We start from the raw sequence: 18,542 nt of genomic DNA on the forward strand, positions 1-18,542 counted from the left end.
AAGCCGTCTAGTTTAAACAGTTGTCTATGGCCCCAGAAAATATTGAAGTTGTCGATGAAGTTGACTCCTTTTGTACTGCAGGTTCTTTGTAGCCATGTATTCAGCCCAAGCAGCCGTGAAAACATATTAGTTCCTCTTGCTGGGAGTGGTCCACTGATGAACGACTGAACTTCAAGTCTTTGAAGTGTTTCAAAGAGTTCACTGAAATCCTTCTTAAGCAGTTCTGACTGCTCTTTCCGAATATCGTTCTTCCCCACATGGATGATGATTCGATTTGCAGTCTTGTGCTTCATCAGAATGTTCCGAAGTTCCTTGTTCACATCAGAGACGGTTGCTTGAGGAAAGCAGCATGTAGTTGTAGTCCTGCTACTGATGTTTCTGATAATAGAGTCGCCCACTATCAGAGTCCTGGGCTCGGCTGCGCTCTGAGCTGAGTGCCGCTGTCTGCTCGACCTCGAGCGCCTGTTAGTAGCGATGTTAGCTGCTGGCTGATACAATCCATGTTTTGACACATTTGGGGATTCCTCACCCACATTCATTAATGCTTCAAATCGGTTCTCAAGATGTATAGGGGGTTGTAAAATGCCAGTGTTTACAAGTCTTTTCATAGCCGTATCTGGGGTAGAGGATGCTACCGCAGCAATACGAGATACTCGTGACAATCTGATGTCTCGAGTGCCTTTGGGTCTCGCTCCCTGTTTGTGCCATCGATTAGTCTGTCGATCAGCTTGTTCTTCTACACTTTGTATGAACTGTTGAGATTCACTAGATTCATAGGACTCACCGGCTGTATGCTGAGGGCGTCCGTGATGACGATCTGCTGTGTTCCACCTGTTTTGGAGGTCCAGCAAGTAACTTTGTTTCAAGAACCGTAATCCTTTGAAGAAGTCTGTGGCAGTTCATGCAGCAAGTAGATTCCACAAGGGGCATTTTCTTTCCCGTCTGTTTGAATGTAGACAGCTGTGTTTTCCCGTCTCCGGAATGTCAACTGCTGGCAGCGGGAGGCAAAGAGTCTTAAAAAACAAATGAACGTACAAATGAGCAATGAACGTGCATGGACCATCCTGCAATGTCATCACACTCACATGAAACTCCAGTAGCACATATTGGATAAGTTTGAGGTATGATGACATATACTTGAGTAAATAAAGTAATACAGTATACGTTATATATAGCCTCAACTTTTTTCACTGCCTTTATTCATACTATTTCAAGTACCTTTTTAACTTAACATAAACACAATCAATTCAGAATAATCTGAGACGTCCACTTTGCAGGACACTTACATTTGTCCACACTACATCAAGAAAACAGCATTTTTACTGGAAGGCCAAAACATTGAGAAAAATAAGCATTTTCAAATTTGTCCAGATCATTTGTTCCCAAACTTTTTGCGGACCAGTTTCTGAAGATTGGAAAATTAGTTTACCATTTAATAAGTGCTTCATGTCAGGCTGAAAAAAAGAAGAAAATTTCAAAAGGAGATCAGGATTAACATAAAGCTTATTCAGGTAAAATAATTTGGACAAGCTTAATTTCATCAACCCAGAGCGGTAGCTGCTTGTTCTCGACTCCCACACATGTGAAAACTAGCGTTAACAAGTCACTACTTTATTTTCTTTGTCTAGGATTCATTTCAGCCTTTTCAATGTGAGGCACATAGATTTATCATTACTTATAGATGAGGAAACATCTGTAGTTGTCCTGTTCAATGGCATTTGATAACCATTTATTCATGTTCAAATCAGCTGTAGCTTACAATTACTGTATATCATAAAAGTATTATAGATAAAATGTGGACAGAGTCTGAGTGAACTGCACAGGTAATTGTGTGATAAATAGTAATCTTTAATTGACAAATTGGACTGTTGTTGTGTGTCTGTAGATTGTCTGGCTGTATGGTGACAGAGCAAGGCTGTCAATATCTGTCTTCATCTCTGAGGTCAAACTCCTCACACCTGAGAGAACTGGATTTGAGCTACAATCATCCAGGAGATTCAGGAGTCAAACTGCTCAACCATCCAAACACACTAGATAAACTTAAGTATGTCAACCCTGTTGTATATGCTTATGTGTTTTTTAATTGTATTAGATCTGCAGATTGACACTTTGTGTTTTACAGTGTGGATAATGGAGGAGAGTTGAGGATTACAGCAGGCCTACACAAATGTATGTCTATACACACAAACACCACACACATATTAGTAAGGACACTGCATAGTCTTCCATTGATTTTATATCAGGTTAATGATATTTTCTATCACCTAATCCAACCCTTACGCCTAAATTTTCTAATCTCAAAAACACGCAAAACACTAGATTTAAATAAAAATATTTTGGCCGATTTATAAGCCTTTTTAACTGAGGACCAGTAAAATGTCCTCGCTAGTCCCTTGTTGTATTATTTTACTATATAGGACATTTGACCCTCACAATTATAGTTAAAAAAGTATACACCTTTTGTGATTGTTATATATCTCTTGTGTTTAGATGCCTGTGGTCTCACCCTAGATCCAAACACAGCTCATGCACGTCTCATTCTGTCCGAAAAGAACAGAAAGGTGACATTTGTGGAAAAGCCTCAATCATATCCTGATCATCCAGAAAGATTTGATGGGTGTCCTCAGGTTCTGTGTAGAGATAGTCTGTCTGGACGCTGTTACTGGGAGGCTGAATGGATTGAAAATGCTATTATATCAGTGACATATAAAGGAATCAGAAGGAAAGGAGGAAGTTGTGCCTGTGAATTTGGATACAATAAGCATTCCTGGAGTCTGATATGTTATAACAACAAATTTTCTTTCTGGCACAATCTTATTTCAATTGACATATGTTTCCCTTCACACTCCTGTAGGAGAGTAGGAGTGTATGTGGACGTGTCAGCTGGCACTCTGTCCTTCTACAGTGTCTCTGACACACACACACTCACACACTTACACACATACAATAATGCATTCACTGAGTCTCTCTATGCTGGATTTACAGTTTTTGATTCACTGTCTCTGTATCAGTGAGTAACAACAGAGACAGCAGTGATCAGCTCTTTCTTTTTTGCTCATCCTACACTTTTTGCACTGGAAACAGTTGACCTCAAACCAAATCAATGAGAGGTAGCTGTTTGCCAGTGGAGGATAGCTTGGCTGGCAGTGCAGGATGAGAGATTTTTCCAATTGGTATTCCTTCCAACTGAGTTGTTTTTCACCCTCATGCCCCTGACTGATTTAATGTATTATTTTGCTGCATACCACTGCAAAAAATGTCCAAATATTCCAGTCAGTGTTTTAGTCTAATAGGTTGTTTGCACATGACGTCACGAGGCGGTGCGAAATGCAGATGGAGGGCAGGAAGTGATTTTCTTCACAGAGAGCAGTATCAAATGCCTCTGTTTTGCTGCGTTTTATGGTTGCTCAAATCGAGAAACCACAAGGAGCTTTTATCATCTACCAAAACCTGTTGTTCATCAGGGGGAAAAATGAAAGAAATTGACTGAAAAATTCAAGAAAAGGTGACTTGTAAACCTGCGTCTGTATGAATACGAATCATATACAAGTGCATCTCAAAAAATTTAAATATCGTGAAAAAGTTATTTTTTTTATTGTAACATTTCAAAAAGTGAAACTTTCATATATTCTAGATTCATTACATGTAAAGTAAAATATTTCAAAAGTTTTTTTTGTTTTAATTTTGATTATTAGAGCTTACAGCTCATGAAAGTCCAAAATCCAGTATCTCAAAATATTAGAATATTTCCTAAGATCAATCAAAAAAAGGATTAGCCAAGCAGAAAAGTTCAAGTTCTTTAAAGTATGTTCATTTATGCACTCAATACTTCGTCGGGGCTCCTTTAGCACAAATTCCAGCATCAGTGAGGTGTGGCATGGAAGCAATCAGCCTGTGGCACTACTGAGGCACTATATTGAGCCTTTAACTCATCTGAATTGTTGGATCGACTGTTTCTCATCTTTCTCTTGAAAATATCCCATAGATTCCATATGGGGTTCAGGTCAGGCATGTTGGCTGGCCAGTCAAGCACAGTAATATCATGGTCAGCATCTCCATAAAGCTTTTCAGCAGATGGAAGCATAAAGTGCTCCAAAATCTCCTGGTAGACGGCCGCATTGACTTTGGACTTGATAAAACACAATGGACCGACACCAGCAGACGACACGGCGCGGCACCCCAAATCATCACTGACTTCGGAAACTTCACACTGGACTTCAAGCAGCTTGGATTCTGTGCCTCTCCACTCTTACTCCAGACTCCAGACCTTGATTTCCAAACGAAATGGAAAATTTACTTTTATCTGAAAAGAGGACTTTAGACCACTGAGCAACAGTCCAGTTCTTTTTCTCTTTAGCCCAGGTAAGATACTTCTGATGTTGTTTCAGAAGTGGCTTGATAGCCCTTTTCCTGAAGACGTCTGAGCATGGTGACTCTTGATGCACTTACTCCAGCTTCAGTCCACTCCCAAGTGTTTGAATCGGCTTTGCTTGACTGTATTCTCAAGCTTGCGGCCATCCCTGTTGCTTGTGCACCTTTTCTACCCAATTTCTTCCTTCCAGTCAACTTTGCATTTAATATGCTTTGATACAGCACTCTGTGAACAGCCACCCCTTTCAGCAATGACCTTCTGTGACTTACCCTCTTTGTGGAGGGTGTCAATGATTGTCTTCTGGACCATTGCCAAGTCAGCAGTCATCCCCATTATTGTGGTTTCAAAGAACAAGAGATACCCCAAATTTATACTGTAGGGATGGTCATTAATGAAGCTTAAATGTAAATATTCTAATATTTTGAGATACTGAATTTTTGACTTTCATGAGCTGTAAGCTCTAATCATCAAAATTTAAAAAAAAAAACTTTTGAAATGTTTTACTTTACATGTAATGAATCTAGAATATATGAAAGTTTCACTTTTTGAAATGTTACAATAAAAATTTTTTTTAGATGCCCCTGTAAATCATATGGATTACATTTATGTATTTCAATGAATGGATAGAAATGGTGAGAGAATGTTAAACATATCATCTTATATTTTTCAAAGATGAATTAAAGTCTTATGTGTTTGGAACGACATGAGGGTGAGTAAATTATTTTCTTTTTTGTATTCATATTTAGTTGTTTTCTTTATGCATGTGATGTTTTTTGTGAAAACTTGCCGCTATCTGTATTAACGTGTCCATGGCAACAGTAAAACATTATAAATGCAAAGTCGCTGTCATGAAACACTTAGGGGTTTCCCTTACCTAAGAAAAACAGGATTATATGCAACCTGTCATTCCCATAGGTAAGAGGAAATCATACATTAAGTCTCGTATGTTAAGGGAAAAATTAAGGTGCTTTATGCAACCGGCCACTGGAGAGCAAGTTGCTTATCGGCTCAATCCCAGGCAAATATGTCAATTCAGTAGAAAAATCGCTCCTCTTTATTACATAAGGATCACGTCCAACACATGATTTGATTTTCTGTTGATACTTTTCTCTTGTAATGGTGATTAAAACAGTACAGATGGACTTTCCTCCATCTCTTCCATTCTGCTTTTCACTTCCTGCCCTCCATCTGCATTTCGCGTGTCATCAGAATTACGTGATTGCAAACAAACTATCAGGTGATTTAAGTCCATTAACTCTCATTCTGACGGACTCCCTCACCAGTGCACAGTGACGGCGCTACACCGGGGCTAGGGGGGCTATGGACTAGGTGCACAAGATGGCGTGGGTGAGCTTCGGCAACGTGAGTATGTGTATGCTTACTTTCGGTCTCTGCGGCATTCACATTTACTGTAAGGGGAAACTTGGCTATATAATTTTTTTTCAAAATAAATAGCGGATAGTGGTATATCAAAGATCCTTCTTGTATTATTGCGTACCTCTGTTTGGAAATTCATCAAGATACAACGTGGCGATTACTTCATTCTTTCTTATGTTTATGATGCGGTTCAGCATCAGTGGTTTGTCAAAATCCACGGCGATCTTGTCATTCAAACACAAACCACTCAAATGTGAAACGCTGCACATTTTCAAAGACTTGATTTTATTCTGATTGCTGTGTCATGACCTGGACATTCTCCTTGTGCTTAGAACAACTCTTTCTAAAAGATCTGATCAGATCATGAGGTTTGTGACTGTCAAAGAGATGCTCAGAGATTTCTGCATTATGGACCCAATGTATGTTTTATTAACTTAATTTCGTAACATTATTTGTAACTGTATCTGTTTAACAATTTAATTAGGCTATGTATTTATTAAAAGATTGGTGTGTGCAATTCCCTACTGTGTTTTTATAAATATGTATCTGTTTTGTGAAAATGAGCATCTGTTACACAAATAATTATCTGTCGGGTGTCTATAAGCAGTGCATACACTATATTTTTACAGATTATTTACATTTATTAAAAAAAATAATACAAAACTTTAAATCTATAACTATTGTCTCTTTTTGTCTCAAATATATCTGATGCAAAGATAACTGTGTAAATGTAAAATGTTAAAATATGTTGTTAAATGTTGATGGAACAAACTGATTCATGTGCAGAATTGAGAAACGGATATTCATAGCCCCGTTTCCATGGCAGGAAGATCAATTGATGTCTCACAAGACAATGTATTTCAGTTAAAAACAAACAAACAAACAAACAAACAAAGTAATACAAACATTTTTGAGAAATAAGTCATCTATAAATTTACATAATTGGTAAGGAAAAAAGTAATCTATGTGAACACACCATGAGTTCGTCAACTTCCATTTTGTGAACAGTATAGATTGGTATATTTCATTCATTCACCGGACCCAAACATAGGTAAGTTTCAAATGCCACTGGCTCAATTAACACAAACAGTATAGTAATAATAGTAATGACCTTAGTTGTATTTTATGTAATATTATAAATCCTGTAAACATGAATAGAAGGTAATCTTAAAAGTCAGAATCAAGGCCAGATTTAATCATGGAAATCCTTCAAAATCTCTTTGAGTTAAAGCAAAGTAGAATAGAAGTACAGTTTATGTGGGTTCCAGCCCATGTGGGAATTAAAGGAAATGAAGAAGCAGATAAATTAGCTAAGCAAGTAGTAGATGATGAAATGGTAGAAATTGAACTACCACATAGTATAAGAGAAATAAGATCAGTAATAAAAGAGAAAGTGATTAAAAAGTGGCAAGAGTATTGGGACAATGAGAATAAAGGGAGACATTTATATGCAATATAAAAGAAAGTGGGAAAAGGTAGAAAAAGTGGGAGAAATAGGAGGGAGGAAAGTATAATTACAAGACTAAGAATGGGGCATACAGGTTTGAATAAAACAATACTGTAATGGAGTTGAGGCGGAAGCCGAAGTAGAATCCATATGCAGGGTCTATTAAACAGTTCCACAATCCAAACTCAGTGTCAGCAAGGCAAGCGGTGAGGTCGATACACAAGGAGGCAGTCCAAACAGGCAAAAGTGCAATCCAAAAGAGAAGTCAAGAGAAACAGGAAAACCGGTCATACACAGGAGAAATAGACAGTGATACAAACGCTTGGTAAGGCAGGGTAAACTGGCAATACTTCACAAAGATGCAATGTGGTGGCCAGGTTAATATGGCTGCCAAACAGGAAGTAGCTGCAGAGAAAGAGCTCACAGTCAAAACTCAGGCGAGAGCTCCCTCTGCTGGCGTGGTGTTACAAATACATTTAATATCTAAACATCCAACGGGACTGTGTGAGAAATGTGGACAGAGTGAAACTGTAGAACATGTGATTATTAATTCATTAACCCTGCTGTTGCTGGAATCCAAGATGGCGGCACGTCTATGTTTGTGTTGAATGGACCTTCCCTGTGATTATCTGCTGATTGCGTGTGGACTTGCATAACGAAAGGGAAGACGCTGGACAGCTTTATCCCTTCGGCGTGGGACATGGTTTGTTGGCCAACTCTGCTGATCGCGTTTGGGCTCTGATATCGCTACTAAGGAAGGGAAGGTGCTGGCCCATTGGGTTTAATGGATTACGTCCTCATTCGCTAAGGAAAGTGCTTATTTTACACCGTAACGCAAGTGGCTTTGTCCATTTAGCGTTTTGATAAATTGGTTACCGGTCGATGCTTTGATGGTGATCCTTTTCTGTTTGCTTTCTCTTTTCGGCACCTGGACGTGATTTGGTGTTGGAGTGGATCTCCCTTCTGCTTCGTGGCGTCGGGCAGCGTTTCGTGGGAAAAGGGCGAGTTGAAGTGCCCTAGACTACGCATCAGCTAGAAGGATTCGAATGATTTTTTTGAGGCTGTCAACCCAGTCGGACACTTGATGGACAATGCTGTACATTACTTTTAATTGTGCGGCTCTAGTGGCCTTACTTTTTCTTATATTCAACCAGGGAAACATCGGTTACAGGTATGACTCACTCTCCCAGTCACATCACGATATTCCTGTAACTTTAAAATCGACAAATTGGACAAGTGGTGTATACACAAACTTTTATGTTCTCTGGAACTGCCGATTGAAATTACTGCTTTCAAATTTTGTGTATGATGACTCTATGTCTGCTCAAACAAAAAAAGAACCCAGCATTGTTAACCATTTCACTTGTTCAAATTCATCTGCTAGAAATGTAAATCAAACAGTAAGGCGATGGAGTTTTATAATTCTTATGTTATTGTTATCAGGAAATGTTTTGCCAAATCCTGGTCCTTATAATGATACTGCTTCGATTTTTAAAGTTCCTGCCGATCTTACATCCAGATCATGTCTAGGTTTTATCCATATGAATGTGAGAAGCCTGCTTCTCAAATTGGACTTGCGTATCTGGGCAAAAAATACCAGTGTTGACATTATAGTAATTTCTGAAACATGGCTTAATAAAACGGGGGGGGGTAGCAGTTTATGTTAAGGATAGATTCGAAGTTGGAGTGTTACTTTCTGTCAGTAGTTAAAAAATATGAATTATTAGCTTTAAACCTGATTGTTTCCAAACCTTACATCTTACAGTAGTTGGCTGTTACAGACCACCATCAGCTAGTAATGATGCCATTTCCTCTCTGATGCACTCGGTGACTTCCTTGAATTACAAAGAGCCGGTCCTTCTGGGTGATTTTAATGTGAATTGGCTGCAGTCGGCATCTGATAGTTTTAAAGCAATCTGTAATACTCTTAATCACTTTCAGTTAGTTGAGACAACTACTAGACCTAATTTGAAGGATCGTAAAAAGTCCACATTAATTGATCTCATTTTTAGTAATGCTCCCCATAAGTACTCTTTAGCTTCTGTATATGCTAACGATGTTAGTGATCACTGTGTCGTTGCCATAGTCAGAGACACCAAATTACCTAAGTATAAACCACGTATTATCACTAGACGATGTTTGAGACACTTTAATGAACAAGGTTTTCTTCTTGACGTAGCACATTACAACTGGGATAGGATTTTTCTTATCCCTGATGTTGAGTCTGCCTGTATATATTTCTATGATGGTTTTATATCGATCATCAATAGGCATGCACCTTTTAAAAAATTCCGTGTTAAAGGTTGGGAAAATCCCTGGTTTTCTGAAGCCCTATCTGCTCTTATCCGTGAGCGTGATGTTGCTTGGGCAAAAGCCAGACAATCTGACTTAAGCTCCGACTGGATTTATTTTAGGCAGCTTCGGAATAAATGTACAGTCGCTATCAGAAAGGCTAAGGCTGATTATTTCACTGCAAATTCTACTCTTAATGCAAATAATCCCAAGAAATTTTGGCAAAATATAAAGTTGATAACAGGTAGTAAAAACTCCTCTAGCTTTCCTTTATGTATAAATATGGATTCCACTAACATATCAGATAAAGAACAAATGCTGAATTGTTTTAATAAGCATTTTGTTGCCTCCGGGTTTTTATTTGAATAACAAAATTTAGCATGTTCTGATTCTGATTTTATTAATGTTGAAAGTCGTTTAAAAAAGGATGAATTTAGATTTTAACAAATTAAGAGTTCTGATGTTTATAAAGCACTCAAATTGCTTGACACTAACAAACCACCAGTCCCTGACTATGTGGAATCTGTTTATTTGAAATTAGCAGCTGACTTTATCACATCTCCTCTGACTTATATTTTTAATCTTTCATTAAATACCGGTGTCATTCCGGGAATCTGGAAATCAGCTTTTGTTGTTTCTCTATTAAAAGGGGGAGATTCTACTATATTAGATAATTATAGACCAATTTCGAAGCTCTGTGTTTTATCAAAGATCTTAGAAAGCCTTATCAGTGAACAGTTGACATGTTATTTGAACGTAAACAAAGTGTTGTCTTTTAATCAATCTGGGTTTCGTAAAAAACACAGTACTACAACAGCTGCATTGAAAGTTCTAAATGATATTGTGGGCTCGATTGATAATGGTGTTTTCTGTGTTTCTCTTTTTATTGACTTATCAAAGGCTTTTGACACAGTGGATCATGAAATATTGTTGCATAGATTGAAGAGTGTTGATTTATCAAGTGATGTTATTCCCTGGTTTAAAAATTATTTAAGTGGAAGAACTCAGTGTGTACAAGCTGAGGGTAAACTATCTGATTTTTTGGTGATTGCCAAAGGTGTTCCCCAAGGATCTGTGCTGGGTCCCCTTTTATTTACCATTTATATAAACAGTCTTGATTATGACATTCAGGATGCCAAATTTAATTTCTATGCAGATGACTCTGTCATGTATTGTAGTGCTTCTCCTGGACAACAAGCCGTTTATAAGATCCAGTCAGCCTCACGGATCACGGATTTACAATCTAAAACTTGTTCTGAATGTTGATAAAACCAAGTATATGTTGTTCTCAGGTTCCAAAAAAAAATCGGATAATTTATCCTCTCTTCAGACTCTACAAGGTTCCATGATCGAATTAGTAAAAGAGTACAAATATCTTGGCATTATTGTTGACGACATCCTTTTAGCTCTCACATTACTCAACTGAAGAACAAATTGAAAATTAAGCTTGGGTTTTATTTTAGGAACAAGATTTGTTTTTCATTCAATGTACGAAAGAAATCCCAGGTGAAAAAGAAATATATTTAAATTGTGCTTTTTCAGACACACTTAATATATTAAAACTATACTATATTAAGTGCATATTAAATGTATTATTTTGAAACAACTTTAAGTATATAAGTATATTTCAAGATATGTTCAAGTTAAATTTTAATCTATTTGCAATATATTTAATATATTGAAATTGTGTTAAAATGGAACCACTTTAAGTATACTTAATGCAATGTAAGTGTATTTCGTAAAATACATTTAAAATGTACTTTTAATACTTCATGAACTACAGTTAGAGTGTATTTGAAGCATTGTTTTAATGTACTTCAAGTACATTTCAATTGTATTTCAGCTCATTAGAAATGCATTAGCATTACACTACTAGTATATTATAAAGCTGCTTTTTTCAGTATATACACATGTACACACTTTGATATCTAGAAAACTTTAATGTATTACATATTGTTGTGTACATTACAAATATTCATAAAGTACATACAAAAAAGTACAGCAGCATATATACCTTGGTGAAAAAACAAAACATACTATTAAATATATTAAAAATGCACTTGAAATACAAGTATGTAGTATAGTATAGTATATTTGTATTACTACACTCAAGTACATTTTAAAACATTATACAAAAAACATTATAATAAATTAAAAAAGACTGAAATGCTATGGCAGAGCTATCTCATCAATTTGTAGAACATTTCAGTTATACCTGTATTACTGAAAAGTACAGAATTTTACATCAATGAATAAATAAAAATTACAATGCAATTTTCTGAAGAAAAAAATAAACATTTACTGAAAAACAAAGTGCAGAAGTGAATAGCTGTGTGTGTGCAAAGACTGAAGATGAAGATGATAAAGTTCAAGCAACAGAATAGGGAGGGATGGAGGGGGTTTTGGAGGTGGACGAGGAGAAGGCGTAGGGATGGTGAGAGGCAAAAGTGCGGGATGATGGCAGGATGTGGCGAAGGTATGGTGATGGGAGGATGACGATGATGCCCTGGCGGCTTAGATGGTGTTTGGCACATGGCACAGACCCAGAGCATCCCAATACTGACAACACACAGCGGAATCGAGGGAGCGAGGAGCCAAGATGTAGATGGTGTGGCTGCCGACATCTGGGGTCGGACCGATGGAGACAGAGCTGGTGGACCCGAAGGCGCAGATGGAGGGCCGATGGAGGTTCCGGAGACCTGGGCACAGCCGCAGGGACGAGCATCATTGGTGGAGCCAGAGTAGCCGAGGACTGGAGTGATGCCGGTGTGACCGAGAACCACGGTGTACCTGACGGGAAAAACCCACTACAGCCAAAGAGGTGGAGGGTTGGAGCGCAGCAGACGGCCTGCAGGTCTGTGGCAGAAGTAGAGTGACGACTGACCAACGGGGAGCCAGTGGGACGAGGTCACTTCTTTGAGTACGACTTGCATGTTCTGCAACTAAGGGCTTGCAATTCAGACACTGTAGTATTTGAAGACTGCTTTATCACAGGATCTGTGAAAGTGAAAAAGAATTTATATAAAATTAGCCAATAACAGTTTTGCATCCATGATGTATAATAATTTGCATTGATATTCATTAGAATTTAGTTTACCTTTTGACAATATCCTCATCAAGTTTGACATATGAGTGTCCATTCTTATCCTCTTGTCTGTCGTCACTGTACAGCACTCTATGAGTTAAATTGAAGATATGATTAGAAGCCCAACAACAGCACTTACAGTCAGCAGAGTTCAAGTACAAACTCACTGATATTATTTGATAACACAGTATTTCAATAAAGCAAACTGTGAGTATTACAGGGTATGTTGATAATTGTGGTTTATTGTAACCTAGGGTATTTCACATGAATATGTATGTTGTGGTAATACTAACATACACTCTCTTCACCTCTGTTGCCACAATTAAAAAATAAAATAAGTTAGTCATCCAAAAAAAAATAAATAAATAAATAACAAAATGAATGACACAAATTAGCCACCTCGAATGGACACATTGCTAACGTTTTTCTTCCAAGATTGAAGACTGAATCACCCTCCATTAGGCCTGATTCAAAAATCTCTATAACAGAGGTGATATGGCATTAAAATATACTTACTATCCCTGTCTCTGCACTCAGATTTCAGTTTGTCTTCTATAGCAGCTGATCAGAAAAACAACAAATGTTAATATTCCACACACACACACACACACATAAAAAGCAAATGATGATTGATAATTTGTTTTTTTTTCAAGAATGACAGTACGCTGAGTACAATGTACCTGGTCGGTAATATAGTCAAAAACCTTCCCAGCCTCAGCAGTTTCAGATGTACTGTTTGCTCTCTTATAAGCAACCCTTCTTACAATTTGATCTTTGTTCTTATCTGTAATGAGAAATATATATTAGAAAATAAAGGCGATAAGATTGTCAAGCTTGATCAAATATAAACACCTATCAACGAACACTACCACAGTTGGGTGATCAGCTCAAGACAAAGTAATTGTATGTTCATAATCATGGTTTTTCAAAGATCATTAACCTCATTACAATGAAGCCAAATTGTTCAGGAAATCAGAAATAAATACACAACTTCATTTTGCAAATAAAAAATGTTAATGTTGTACATGTTATAAAGACTTTTTTTTCCCCTGCCAATGCATGTGTCAAAAACATTGGTACAGACAAATAACGTTAATTAAATTTCAAATCTTACCTGAAGTCAGTCACAGTGAGGTTCCAAAGCCAGACGCCATACACGCTTGCAGAAGCTGGTAAAAATAAGAACATACCGCTATATTTTCAAATTAATTTCATAGTTCCCCCAAAACAATTTTAATTCTGTCATCACTCACCCTTAAGATGCTCCAAACCATCTAAGACTTTCGTTCATCTTCGAAAGAAAACCGGAGATTTTTTAATGAAATATGTATGTCCTTCCGATGAAAGACGATTCACCAAAGATGTTCACGTTTCAAAAAGTTCATCGCAAAATCCTGCAAAAGAGATTTTTAATCTCAGAGAGTCTCTTCTGGTTAAATAAAGGTTAAATAAATAAATAAAAATAAATTGTAAGGGTTATGATGAAGAAAGAGAAGTGCTAAGAGAAGTAGTATGGAAGAATGAAAGGAAAGAGTTAACATTAAAGAATATATTAGACTCAGATATAGGAAATAGAACAGTTAATTTGTTGTTTCAGCTTCTGAATAATACAGGTTTAATGAAGAGAATGTAGGATAATAGCGAGGTAGAAGATGCGGGTAAGATATAATGTGGGTAGAAGGGAAAGTATATCTGAAGGTTAAATCAGGATACAGTGGGAATCAGGAGTTAAAGGGAATTGGTGTGGAAACTGGAGGAGCTGAACATGCAGCACCAGTGGGTTTTCATTTATTTATTTTATTTATTTATTTTTTTTAACGGGGAGGGGGGGGGACCAAAATTAGCATCAAAACACAATTCGTTATCGATTAACTCGGAATAAGCGGAATCACGCTGAATGACACACAACTGAAGTGCTCTAATATAGCAACTTCTTGGACAAACCTTATCTAAGTTCTCATCTCTCCCACTGATCTCTATTCATCTTTATATAGATCAGTGAATTTGGCATTATGATGTCATCTAGTGACATTTAGCTACCGGTTTTAGCTATTTTCAGTTGAAAGCAGTTGGCAACACTCTAGTTCTCTCAGACTGCTGTCCTGTGCTGTTTGCACGTATCTGTTGCAGTAACCTCCACGAGATGTGAGTGTAGTTTCCTGCATTAGGCTACATTTATCCATTACATAATCACTAGGATTGTGATGTGATGTTCGTTTAATGTTTAATTTAAGTGTAAAGTATGCACAGTTCTGATTATGCATGTATCTGAATTGTTTTGTTATTGCTGAGCGCATGCTGTCCAGTTCTGAAGTCTTAAGCACACAGGATAGCTTAACGGCCGACGGAGACGGCGATCGCGTCTATTCCTCTCACAAATCAATTGTTTTGCCTCAGAAGACTTGGAATATTAATATTTTTGGAATAAATTATGACGGTAGTTGTATCTGCCTGTTATATCTTGTGTTTTATTGACAAATAGTAGGTTTAGGGGCAGGGGTTGGGTTATGTGCTCATAAATGTGTAAATAATGTAATATAAATAAAACTGTTGTGGCTGTTTACATTGAAAAACCACACCCCAACATACTGTATATGCAATAATGGCAATGTTATTACCCAATATATAATTTAATTATGATGATAAAATTCCCAGTATGGCGTCGGCATATTGACGCTAAGGGTTTCCTATTTATAGCAACGGAGGACCCTGCAGTCAAAAAATGACGCTAAAGGGTACCTTGAGCGTCAAAAAGCGACACCAAGTGGTCCTGACCAAGCTTCAATATGTGACGCCTTGGGAGTGAGAGTGTGTTGATATTCATTATTCAGTAGAAGAGTATTGGAAATCTACCCCATCAACGCATTCTTATAGGGCTGCACGCCATAATGTTTAATTGAAGAATGTCTCATTTTAAAGGATTCTTAGAAGACAGTCTTCGTGTTGCATCTTATTTGGCCTGTTTTGAAGGATGCATCAGGCGTATACTTCACATCCTTCAATATCCACAGTCCTTTGCACACATTTGCACACATAAACTGACATTCTATTAATGCAGTACAGGTAATGACAAGCGTCTGTGATCTCCCAGTGCTTTAGAATTATGTGATACATTTACAACAACAATAATAATATGTTTTATTTATATAGTGCTTTCTGTAGCTCAAGAAAGCTTTAGAGTGTATAAACAATAAATAAAACATAACAGCAATAGAGTAGACAATTACAACAGATAATAGTCCAAGCAGTGGAGTAGATTATTACACACAATAGATTGGCAAAAATATTAACAAGACAGAAGAAGGGCATTACTGTAAACAAGATGCAGAACAACAGATTAAAGCACAAAAACATAATATAGAACATTAAGAATGAGAACATTCAGACAACAGATAAGTTTTGAATTCCGTTTTAAATTCAGAAATATTAATAATGCAACTGAGTAACCGAGGTGCAACAGCACTAAATGATCTGCCCCCCATAGAAGAGAGGTGATACCGAGACTACAAGATAAAATCTGTTTTTTATGAACAAAAGACACATTAACAATAAAAAGATTGGTTATTGATCCATTAGATTATTCAGAATTGACAAACGAGGACAGCTGAGCTTCATTCTTATTTTAGATTTCTACAAGGCTTTTGTTTCCTTTATTATTAAATCCTCACACAGCTTACAAGCTTATATTGCATAACTGGCCACCTATTTCAAATTGTCATCTATCTTTCAGATTGTCAAGTTTTCAGAGAAAGGGATAATTATTGTAGATCCACAAGGAAAAGAAGATGCTTACAAAAAGAAGATATATATATATATATATATATATACGAACTGGAGGTGGATGCTTGCATTTAAAAAATAAAATAAAATAAAATGAAAACATGCTATTTTGATCAATTTAAAAGTACAAGTAATTTCATGGTTGTTTTACCAATACAGAGTTAAAATGACTTGGTCAAGTCATGTCACCTTTATTTATATAGCGCTTTTAACAATACAGATTGTGTCAAAGCACTTAACAGTATCAAATTGGAGGATAGAGTGTCAGTAATGTATAATGATAAGATTAAACACTCAATTTTCAGTTAAAGGCATTTCATTATTGAATTCAGAGATGTCATTGTCTAGCTCAGTTTAGTTTAAATAGTATCTGTGCAATCAAATCGGCGATAATCGCTAGAAATTAAGTGTCCCCAACTGAGCAAGCCAGAGGCGACAGCGGCAAGAAACCAAAACTCCCTCCGAGACAGAATGGAGAAAAAACCTTGAGAGAAACCAGGCTCAGTCGGTGGGCCAGTTCTCCTCTGACCAGACGAAACCCGCAGTTCAAAAGTTTATATTTCTATTTTAATTTTGTTGCAAGTTCTAACAATAGTAGTATTATGTAGTTAGGTATTTTATTATATTTTTAGTTATATGTTATATTTTAATTTTATTGTATTTTAATCGAGGTCTTCACTGGGGATATGTCTCTGGGGGTCATCTGGGTGTGCTGGTCTCCGCTGACGATCAGGGCTGTAGACATCATCTCTTGGTGCTGATCCACCATCTGATCGGATACGGACTGAGAAACAGAATAGGAAAGAAACAGACAAATATTAGCGTAGATGCCATTCTTCTTACGATGTAACGAGTACATCGTGTGTTATGGGGAGTGTTCCCGGTTCCGGTTGATCTAATTAATGCAGCCTAACAATCCTTTAACGGATTTGAATAATAGAAGCGTATTAGTGTGTTATGTGTAAGCCAGGCTAAAGAGATGTGTCTTTAATCTAGATTTAAACTGACAGAGTGTGTCTGCCTCCCGAACAGTGTTAGGTAGATTGTTCCAGAGTTTTGGTACTAAATAGGAAAAGGTTCTGCCGCCCGCAGTCGATTTTGATATTCTAGGTATTATCAGACGGCCAGAGTTTTGAGATCGCAGCGGACGTGGAGGTGGACTTGGTGCACCTATATGACAGCAAACAGCTGTTACTCATTTAGTAAATGAATCATGGCTGAGTGTGAATAGACCAGTACTATGGTGAAATTGGGTGATTCTCCACCCATGCTGGTAGCTTTAAGTCCAAGACCACTTTCATGTTGGGCAGTGCAACCTTAACTGTTACAGAGTGCAATAATACAAATTTTCATAAGTAGTGGAATAATTTATAGGTATCTGTTATAATTTACTTTGGCTTTCAAATAGCAGATATCAATTTCCTAAACATGCAATGCCACAGTCTAAAGCATGCAACTTGGTCTAGCTTACAACATGAGCAGCAGATGAATGGCTCATGCTGTGGAGTTTTACTTTTAAAAGTAACAAAGTATTTATCTTCAGTGAAGGTTTTATTTACCTTATGGATAATAATGTTCTTGCATAACTTGATTTGTTATTTTGCAGAGGATTACCTAACCACAGGGGGAGATCTCAACGTCCAGACGGATACTCCAGATATCGTATAGTGTGCACATTAATTGAACTAGTTTATTCCATTTGCAATCAAATTCACTTTTGCCTTTTAAAGTTATTGCTGGAGACTGTATGATGGTTTGTTGAGGTCCTTATGGTGTTTCAACTGCACATACTTGGCACTGCTAATACTTTTTTTGTTATCAGGCTTCCGTACCCAAACACAATTTATTGATTTGGTGGATCATGTTGATAATATAGCTTTGGTGTTCCACAAGGTGACATTTATGCCCTCTGCACAACCAGTAACAAGATAAACCCAGACAATGACATCTCTGAAAGCGATGGTGAATGACATATAGAACCACACTGTGTTTACAGTGTAAAGTTCAACATACTTGAAGTATTGTTTTGAATTTTATAGGTGCAGTGTAATTCATGTTCAAGGTGCAGAACCTTTAACTTGCATCCCTGATGTCACAACTACAGAGGAGCTTCCAACAGAATATAATTGTAGACATTGCAAATTATAGTCCACTGTTTCCAGCTGATCTGTTGTTCAGAGATTGATTGT

At 37.1% G+C, this 18,542-nt stretch overlaps 1 protein-coding gene across 1 annotated transcript in view; it reads left to right on the plus strand.

Annotated features, from left to right (window-relative positions):
• The window catches only part of LOC131553292 (NACHT, LRR and PYD domains-containing protein 3-like), a 30,526-nt gene extending 20,216 nt beyond the window's left edge, over positions 1–10,310 (plus strand). Inside the window, exons 8-10 of the mRNA XM_058797846.1 lie at positions 1,886–2,044; positions 2,123–2,169; positions 2,491–10,310. Coding sequence (XP_058653829.1) covers positions 1,886–2,044; positions 2,123–2,169; positions 2,491–3,014 — 730 coding nt within the window. The 3' untranslated portion in view covers positions 3,015–10,310. The remainder of the gene's footprint in view (positions 1–1,885; positions 2,045–2,122; positions 2,170–2,490) is intronic.
• Positions 10,311–18,542: the final 8,232 nt, after the last annotated feature.

Source organism: Onychostoma macrolepis, chromosome 14 (assembly GCF_012432095.1).
Source record: "Onychostoma macrolepis isolate SWU-2019 chromosome 14, ASM1243209v1, whole genome shotgun sequence".
Lineage (NCBI taxonomy): Eukaryota > Metazoa > Chordata > Actinopteri > Cypriniformes > Cyprinidae > Onychostoma > Onychostoma macrolepis.